This window comes from Eptatretus burgeri, chromosome 2 (assembly GCF_056783735.1).
Source record: "Eptatretus burgeri isolate ZD-2024b chromosome 2, Ebu_testis_v1, whole genome shotgun sequence".
Lineage (NCBI taxonomy): Eukaryota > Metazoa > Chordata > Myxini > Myxiniformes > Myxinidae > Eptatretus > Eptatretus burgeri.
The window spans coordinates 54,268,184-54,278,183 of NC_140962.1; the positions used below are offsets into that span (position 1 = coordinate 54,268,184).

Consider the following 10,000-nt stretch of genomic DNA (forward strand, 5'->3'; position numbering starts at 1 on the left):
ATGATATTAAAGATGGGTACCTTTCCGGTGACGTACAAAGCTGAAATGTTGCGTGCCGATGGATATCAAAACCGATACACCGGGAAAAAAAAAAAACAACACAATAATCAGAACCATCGGAAAGCACCTGTAAATGAAAATATAAATAAATGAAAATAAATAAATGCAAAAAATAAATGCAGGTGAGCGCCCCAAGACGATGGGGAAGCACGGTAATTTTGCATGCCGATGGACATCAAAGCTGCCACGCCGGTAAAAATCACAGAACCATCAGAAAACATCTGTTAATGAAAATATAAATAAATGAAAAACTAAATGAAAAAAATTAAAGCAGGTAAGCACTTCAGACGGTTGGTTATTGCTTACAATGTGTAAGCATACCCTGTTAGTCTAATGGGGAAGCACAGTAATTTTATGTGCCAATGGACATCGAAGGCGATATAACAGGAAAAACCACAGAACCATCTGAAAGCATCCCTTAATGAATATATAAATAAATGAAAAAGTAAAATAAAAAACTTCCCTCCAGATCACTGGTCACGTCAAGAATAACAAGAATCGGAATTATCCTCAATATTGGGTTCCAAGATGTCATTGAGCTGTTTTGATTGACTCTGATGGATTAATTTCATAAATTTGGCCAAGGATTTGTGGTAGCTTAGTTTCTTTCTTGGGCCTAAATTTCACAAAAATAAAGTCCAGTTAAAACTCCCTGACCTTTATATAGCATGAATGTAACTGCATTATAAAGTCTTCTTTTGCTGCAATAAATTTTCGTACAGCAGAAAGAATGATTCCAACAAAGACTCTGCTCCAGCTGCTTTATAATCAGCACCTGGGTCTTTAAAGCCAGTAATGAACACCATATTTTGCATTCATTACTTCGTTTTTAGCAGCTTCTTTCAGAACCACAGCATATCTTGTAGTGCTCTAATTATGTTCTCTAAACCTTTTTCATGAGAATAAATACAATCATTTGGCTTCAAGGTGGTATGGCTAAATTTGCATCCCAATTACTTTGCTGCATCTTTTTCAAACTCATTTAAGGCAGTCCAATCTTCAGATTGTTTGCAATTAGAAAGGCAAGTCATTGGAAATGAAGATTAAAAATAACATTCCAAACAAAGGCAGCAATATTTCAGTCTGAGAGCTATTACACACAAGGAAAATGGTGAATTTGCTAAGTTTGGTGATTAGTTGTTCAGATAAGTTATATTAATAGCCAGATTCTGATTCCATGATAAAAGTCAGCTTTGTGGCCATTCTTGTTTTGTTTTGTTTTTTTCTGATCATCATTGCCATCTGTAGCTTACCTAACTTCACGTTTGTCAGTTTCCTAATCCACCATTTTATAAATACAGTATCAAGGCTCATGGTAGAGCAGATCAACAGGCGGGAGCAGGCAGACAGAAAGTGAAACTCGTGGGGAAGAGGTGGACAAGAATGCTTGGATGCACCACAGTGCAGTAATGGAAGAGGAGTTGTAGGTGAAAGGGGAACAGGTTCTCAGACAAGCACAAAGAGAGGAATGTGAGAGACCATGAGATGATGGTAGGCAGAGGACTTGAAGTCCTGGAAGGAAGAGCATGAAAAAATAGACACTAGGACACACACGGAACTTGGACGCAGGAGGAAGCATGACAGCCCAACAAGCCTGTGCGATGTCTACAACATATCGTTGTGGTTTTGTAAAAACTATCCCAGGGGGAGAGCATGCATGGACACGTAGGTGACCCGAGGGTCAATTATTTCATTTGTCTTAGTATAGATAGTCCTTGGTCCCTTGTCAAAGGGCTATTTGGGGGGCATGCGTTGGCAAGGCTGTATTTGTCCAATGTAATGTCTTCCCCCCTCCCCTTCTGTTGTTTTCAATCTTTCTTCCTCCACATCATCGTTCTGCTCACTCCCTCTGTTACTTTCAATCATCCCTCCTTTACCCCATCGGCATGTTTCAATGGTCCACCAACAATCTCCCCTCCATCAAACATCCTTTCAACAGTCCCTCATTCACCCCATCGGTCTTACCTTCAATCCCGTAGCCGTTTGGTCATCCCTCGGATGTGAGGGGTTCCTTTCCGTGTTCTCTCCATCCACGCATTGCTGGATAACCCATTGGGTGCTCTCGCATTCATGTTGGTGTCGCGTCTTACATGCATGTTCGTGGCGCTTGGTGCTCGGTATGGCCGGCGAGGTGCGGCGCTTCTCGCGGGCATGGTACAGCGCAAAACAGTGTGATTGGGCATTTTCCATGTGAAGGAGGGAGCTGGGGGCTCTCGTTGCGGTTTTAGACACATAGAGGGTGGGGTGGGGGCTTTGTTGAAAGTTCCCTCAGAATGGTGTGGCAATTTCCACAAGTAACGTCATGCACCCACCCTCCCCCCCATCAGCTGTGGACCAATGGGAGTGGGAGAAGACTTGTAGGAGGAGGGGAAGAAAGATGAAGAGAAGAAGAAGCAGAAAGGTGAAGAGAAGCATTTGTGATGAGCTCGCGCGAGCAGCAACGAAGAGCGCTTCTGAGCAGATAGCTCAGAAAGCAGAAAGGGAAGATGCAAAAGGCAGGAGAAGCAGAAGAGAAAGCAGAAAGCAGATGCAGAAGGCTGAGGGAAGCAGAAAGGAAAAATGAATGGGACAAGGTCGCTTGAGCAGAAGACTATAAGATTGAGAAGGCAAGCGAGGGAAGGAACGGAATTGTGAGGGAATAGAAAGGAAAAATTCACAAGCAGTTGGTGTCGAGCTTTTGTGGAAAAAGAACACTCTTTCCTTGAGCGTCATCCTGCCCTCTCGATATTGTGAGCCATGAAGGACGAGGAGGATGAATGGAGGCACCTCATTGACGGGGGCCTGAGGAATCTGAGGCAGAGGAGGGCGAGTCGCACATTCAGCTCACATTTCTGTGACGCTAGAGAGGACTCGTCTACTGGGTTTGGGCACCTCAGGGGCACAACTGAGTTCCTCCATCACCACTGCCCATCTTCCCCATCCATTTTCCTCCACATTCTCCTGTATATTTGTGTGAGGTGAGAGAGAGAACGAAAGACTGCTTTCCTTTTCTCCATACATTACTTTTATTTTATTTTCAAGTCCTTGTTTTATTCTTTGCGCCTGAGTGAATGATAACCAAGTCTTTTGTTGAAGTAAGATTGAAAAATAATGTGTTGTGGTTAAATCTGTTATGGTCCAATATTGATTCTTGTGCCATTAGAACCAATATATTTCTATCAATATTTATTCACATTTTGAACTTTTAATATGACAAAATCTGTATGAATTAACCAAAAAATGTGCTGTATGTCTTTTACCAAATCACATCTCTTTCCTGTTTAAATTTGCATCACTAAGCTGAGAGTGTGTCACATTTTGGGAGGCACATCGGGAGGGATGTGAAAGCAAGAAGTCGGGAAGCTTAACAAATGCCCAAAAAATTAATATGTGTGTAAATTTGAGGCTCCCTTTGAGCTTGAGACTGAGACCGAATGATCCGTCTGGCCCCACCTCTGATTGGCCCTGACAACACCCAACCAATTGGCATGGTGACAGTAGAAATCACTGCATATGAGTAAGAGAGAGTTGGGATTAGTGGTTCGAAGATGGTCCATGTTGGCAGAGAGGGAGATGTAAATAGTCATCCCTGTTCGGAAGATGGTACAGCACACACATACACAAGGAGGAAGTGGTTGTGGAGGAAAGCGAGCCAAAGGTACTTCTGAGGGTTAGAAGGGCGAAGAGTAGCACACAGACAGTGGGAACTGGAATTCTTGACATAAACTGAAACTATGCCACTGGAACGGGGTTCAGGCCTGTCAAACTTGAAAAGACAATACCTCGAGAGAGACATCAAGGAATACGGGACATCCTGTGGGAGGAAGGATTCTGTGAGGTAGATGTCAGCTCTACCAGTGGCTGATTGGATTGAGCAATCTGTCAATTTGGAGTAAAGACATCGGATCTTGGAGGTCCATAGATTAGGAATGAGGGAGGAATTGCTCTTGACAGGGAGGGAGAAAGAGGGTTAGAGGTGGGGGAGATTGTAGAGAGGGAGGTGGGAGGATGCAGAATGGGATGTGGGGTGAGTAGGGATGGGGTAGGATGATGGGGAAGAAAAGAGGGGGCAGTGTGCTGGGGAAGTGGAGAGGGAGTATGACGCTGGGGAAGTGGAGAGGGAGCAGGATGCTGGGGAAGCGGAGAGGGAGCAGGACGCTGGAGAAGCGTAGAGGGAGCAGGATGCTGGGGAAGTGGAGAGGGAGCAGGACGCTGGAGAAGCGTAGAGGGAGCAGGATGCTGGGGAAGTGGAGAGGGAGCAGGATGCTGGGTAAGTGGAAGGGGAGCAGGACGCTGGGGAAGTGGAGAGGGAGCAGGACGCTGGAGAAGCATAGAGGGAGCAGCATGCTGGGGAAGTGGAGAGGGAGCAGGATGCTGGGGAAGTGGAAGGGGAGCAGGACGCTGGGGAAGTGGAGAGGGAGCAGGACGCTGGGGAAGCAGAAAGGGGGTGGGATGCTGGAAATGCAGAAAGGTTAGGGGACAATGGTAAAGTTAAAATGGGGCTGGACACAGGGGAAGAAGAGAAGGTCCGGGATAAAAGAGAAGAGGAAAGGGGCCAGATTCAGGGGAAGACAGGTGCTGGGATGCAGAGAGAGAAGGGGGACTGATGGAGTGACAGGGGGAGAGGGGGGGGAACACAAGGGGAGAAGAGGGGCTGAGTCACAGGGGGAAAGAGGGACCAGGACGCAGGAGAAGAAGAGAGTGGCGGGACACAAGATGAGAAGAAAGGGTCTGGGGGAGAAGAAAGAGAAAGGTCTGGGGGAGAATAAAGAGAAAGGTCTGGGGGAGAAGAAAGAGAAAGGTCTGGGGCAGAAGAAAGAGAAAGGTCTGGGGGAGAGCAGGGGGAGAGGAAAGATGCAGAGAAGCAGGGGGAGAAGAGAGGGGCCATGATGCCGGGAGGAGGGAAAGAAGCTGGAACACAAGGGAGAAGAGGGCCTGGGTCACAATGGGAGGAGAATAGTGGCACGGATGCAGAATGAGAAGAGAGGGGCTGGGATGCAGAATGAAAAGAGAAGGGCCAGGACACAGGGTGAGAAGAGAAGGGCTGGGACACATGGGGAAGCAAAGAGGTGGTGGTGTACAGGGGAAACGAGAAGGATGTGGGAAGTGAAGGAAGCATGGAGGGGGTGCGGAGTGAAGGAAGTAAGAAGGGTCAGGGAGTGAAGTAAGCAAAAGGAGGGGGGGAGTGAAAGAAGCAGGGAGGGCTAGGGCATGGAGGAAGCAAGGAGTGGGAGGGGTTTGAGGTGGATGAACACATAATTAGAAGACGCCAAGCAGGGGTTGAGGTCAAGGAACCAGTTGCAGTTGTGGTGAAACCCAGTTGTGAAGATGACCTGGGGGAGTGTACTGACATGAAGTTTATTATCATCGTACCACAGACAGTACAAATGGGGTTAGATTAAAGGATTCCAAGGCCGGAGAGACAAAGACAGAACTCTCAGGATTGGGATGGCAACGGTGATCAAAGGCATGAAGAAAAACAGCGCTGTATGAACACGATGGTGGAGGAGGCACCGGTTTATGCATCATCTAGAAATGAAGAGAGGGGTTAAATGTGTTTGGAAGCAAGTTTGTGGGAAAATTGAACATATTAAAATTGCCATTTAGAAGTTTTAAATTGGTCGGGAAAAAGGGGAGGTAGAAGAGGAGGAAAAGAAGAAGATGAAGAATAAAGTTTATCATTGTTTTTTATTTTGTATTTGTATGAAAGAAGAGGTATAAGGAAGGAATTAAAATGAGGGTGGTGGATAATACAACGGAGATAATTGGAGACATGTCCTGGGTATGGGAAATAGTTGCGGAAAAAAACAAGGAAAAAAACAAAACAAAACAGGTATGCACAAAACTATCAATGCCTGAGAAGGAGGATAAAAAGAAGTAGACAGAGCATGAAAAAATACACAGGAGTGAGCACTCAATATGAAGACCAATCGACACAAAGGGAGAATATAAAATCTACAGCAGCACAGATGAATCCGGAATAATTACTTAACTTTTTGGAAGCAGATCTCTCATTTGACCAAGAGAAGTGACCACGACGAGGTTTTTCTGGAATGCTGTTGGCTATAGCGAGGGCTTGTGGATTGACTAGTAGAGTAGCCAAATGAATTTGAAGCAAGCTTATTGATAAGAAATAATGAGTGGCTGTAAATAGGAAGATGTCTGACTGGGATGATTAAGTATTGGGATGCTCCAGGGATCAGTTCTAGAACCATTATTAATCACAATGTAGATCAACAATTTGGATAGTAGAGATAATAGTTGGCTTTCGAAACTTGCAGATGACACATAGCTTGGAGGTAAGGTAGATCTGATAGTGGAGAGGAGGTTGATCAGATTCAGGAAAGTCGAGATATTTTCATAGATTTTGCAAAGCGGTTTTACATAAGGAAATGTGAGGTACTGAAGTTTGGGAAGAATAATGAAAATCGAGACTGCATAAAACAAGGGACGATTCTGGAGCATGTGACAAACAATAAGGATCTGGGGTTGGTAATAGATGTGAGGCAGTGGGGGGGGGGGAGGTTGGGTGGGGTGGGGGTAAGCAGCACAATGCCAGGAGGAACATATTGGCAAAGCTTCCTTCACTCCCGACCCCACCCCCCCCCAAGCCAAACGAACCACATTTCAAGTTGTCGTCGCAGAGGGGTAAATTTTAGAAAGGATTCTGGTAGAAGGTATTAAGATTAGTCAGGAGTTTCTGAAGGCATACAAGGATTTCTGGCTGGGGGAGGGGGCGACAGGGGTTTGAAGATGGATAAGAGAGCTAGCTGTTGGAGAAAGACCAGAATAGAGCTGCAAAAGTAAGGCAAAGTCACCCATTTTCATGGGGTGAGCGAGAATACTCCTTACAAATCTCTGATGCATTTACATTTGCACCAGGAGACCCCGTACCATGTGTTGAATAAATAACATTGACCAAAATAAAACAATGTGAGGACTTTCACATCACAAACACACAAAACATGAACAAAGAACACAAAAAAATCCACATGCAATGTGATTTAATTAGTATTCTCGCAAAAGCACATTCAACAAAATATTGTGGGGTGTCCACACACAGAATATCCTGAGGCAGTTTTTAATCTGCCAAAAAGTGCAAAAGACTCATAATGAATCATGGCTTATATGCTGCTCTTTTGGCGAAATAAAGGAACAGTGCACACATTAATGCAGAAATTGTGCATGGAAATCATAATTGTGATGAAGGGCTTGCGCAGATTCTGTACCGCAATCCTCCTCCCCCACCCCACCACCACGACCACAACCACAACCCAGACTTAAACCAATATAAATGAAAAGTGTGAAAGCTTCCAAATGCAAAAGCAAGAGGATAATAGAAAAACACGAGCACGTAGCTCCAGCATGTTTGCGCCAAGTTCTTAGAGCTGACACAGTGAGTGAATTTACATGAATCCAAGTGCGGCTAACATGCTTGAGATAACTTGGATGCTGTGCAGAAAATTGAGGCGATGCAGAACATAATTTCATCAACCAGGAGTGCAGAATCCTGACTGCCAGACTGCCTCCATAACAACTGGAGTCAAAGCAAGTAAATGGAGAAAGAAAACAATTTTCTGCTCCATGTTTTTAATACAAAATCTGAGGCACATTGAAGAGTTGGAGGACAGAGGGTGAGAGGTCAAGCACAATAAGAATGAAGTAGAGGAAAATAAGTAGACAAGGGGTGGACAGAAATGGGCCAAAAAGGCAAATAAGGACAAAACAGATCGGAGAATCAGAAAAATAAAAAAATATGAGTGCTTTAACAAACACAACATTTTCTGATCATTGAATGTTGGGATTTCAATAACCTATGATTGCAATATCAGCATTGAATGTTCAGTTAATTTTGGACACTTTCAGTGAGAGTAGACTTGTGCAATTGTATTAATATTGCATCATATGACAAGTTAAGCAATGCATGTCGAAATGTGCATAACATGTAAGACAAGAGTTCATTATTACATCAGAACCAAACTTGTGCATTTATTTCAATTTTGTTCATTGCAATGGATGCTTGCTTGGAAATTGAAAAAGGCATAAAAATCAATTGTATTATATTTCAATTGACAGTAAAAGATACAGTAGCTGAAATGGAAACATTAAAGCATCAGCGGATATCCCATCACCTGATACTAAGTACAATGAGAGTGTGACAATCTCACAAGAGATGCCTATCTGTTTGAAAGAGATAGGGCATTTCCGTGTGTGATCAGTAAACGGAAACGAAATGTAATTGTGAAACACAGAGCTCTCACCATCATAAAAATTTAATCAACATATTTGTTTCTGTTGGAATAAAATGAATAGCCATCACATCTGTTAAAACATGTTCGACCTCTCTCTATTATTTTCCGGATCAACCAGACAAAATAAATCACAATGACCACTCTACAAATACCCCAAGTACAAATTCTGACACCATCCATAAAATCAATTCGAAAGAAAAAAGGTGCAAAACGCTATGTGATGTTGTAAGTAGATGCAATTTCATACCAACCTTTTTGAGCATTCGGCACAGCTTCTCAATCTTGTGTATTTGCTGTTGCTAGCATGAACACACACATAAACACACATTAAGTTACTCATTTGAGCTTTGAAAGAAATACTGCAGCACATTGTATGAACACGGTTGCTTCCAAAAACATAGCAATATCAAAATCCCACACATTTTGTGAAATACAATAATGAATTTTGAAGAATTTGCTACAGTTTATCAATGGCATTTGTAATGCCTTATTTTATAATATGCTCGAGACATTGTAGACTGCAGAGCATAAATAATAAAAATCAATTCTGAAATGGCAATGGATGAAATCAATGAAAAAAAACATTGAATGGTGTTTGCTAAGGCCTAGGTCACATTTGCCACGGCGGCCGTGGGGTCTCCAAAATCTGCGGCCACTAGTAATTATACGGCGGCCGCAGTATTTCCAGTCACATATGTTTTTATTTTTCGGGTAGCCGCACGGCGTATTTAGAAATTGTGGAGACAGAAAACGTGGGGATGCCATACGGTCTTTGATTTGATGTCGCACGGTGACCTTAGGGCGTCGCTGCGGCGGCCATAGAATTTTCAAGGCAGACGCACGGTGCCGGCAAGGGGACAGCAGGGGGGCCCTAAGGCGAACGTGCGGCCAGACGGACGGTAACGAATGGGTATATATACCAGTTCTTTTTTTTCCTGAAATCAAAATATACCAGTATATATATATATATATATATATATATATATATATATATATATATATATATATATATATATATATATATATATATATATATATATATATCTGAATATACCATAACTATAATACACCGTGGTGCCCCCAGAATCCGAACGCCCCATTGTTTGAACAAATTGGAATCCGAACAATTTTTTCGAGAAAATTTTGCCCGAAAAATCGAATACATTTTAAAAAACCGAACACAACGTGGCGTTCATGTGTCTCCCCCACCTGTTCGAGCCGCATCTTCGCGCTTTGTTCATTCAGTTCGTCGGTGGAAGTCCTCGTGAAAGCATCTCTCATGTGTCGATCGATACTATAGGCCTCAGTCACATTTGCTCTACGGCGAGGATACGGTGGCCGTACGCCCTCTGAATTGACAGAAATGTGCGGTGGCCGCAGAGAAACTGAGGTGGCCTCAGGGAGGCCCTACTCCGTATGGCTATATTTTACAGGTCGTATGGTCGCCGTGGAATTATCGTGCAGAGTTATAACTTTTTTTCATTTCTACGTTCGCCGTAGCAATTCGACAAGCCAATCTATGACGTAAATGTGTTCCACGTCGACCATACATAGGGCGTACAGTGGGCTTGCGTTATCCGTGCGGCTGCCGTAAGCTCTTAATGAAAAATGAATTTTCCCAACCCCCAAAAATTACGGTGGCCGCACTATTTCCACGGTCGCCGTACGGTGGCCTTGCGGTCTGTCTGATTACCTGCGGGCAATGCAGG

At 43.7% G+C, this 10,000-nt stretch overlaps 1 protein-coding gene across 1 annotated transcript in view; it reads right to left on the minus strand.

Annotated features, from left to right (window-relative positions):
• Positions 1–9,102, minus strand: part of LOC147032066 (protein cornichon homolog 2-like) — a 238,851-nt gene extending 229,749 nt beyond the window's left edge. Inside the window, exon 1 of the mRNA XM_085869363.1 lies at positions 8,543–9,102. Coding sequence (XP_085725489.1) covers positions 8,543–8,554 — 12 coding nt within the window. The 5' untranslated portion in view covers positions 8,555–9,102. The remainder of the gene's footprint in view (positions 1–8,542) is intronic.
• Between the last annotated feature and the right edge of the window lie 898 nt (positions 9,103–10,000).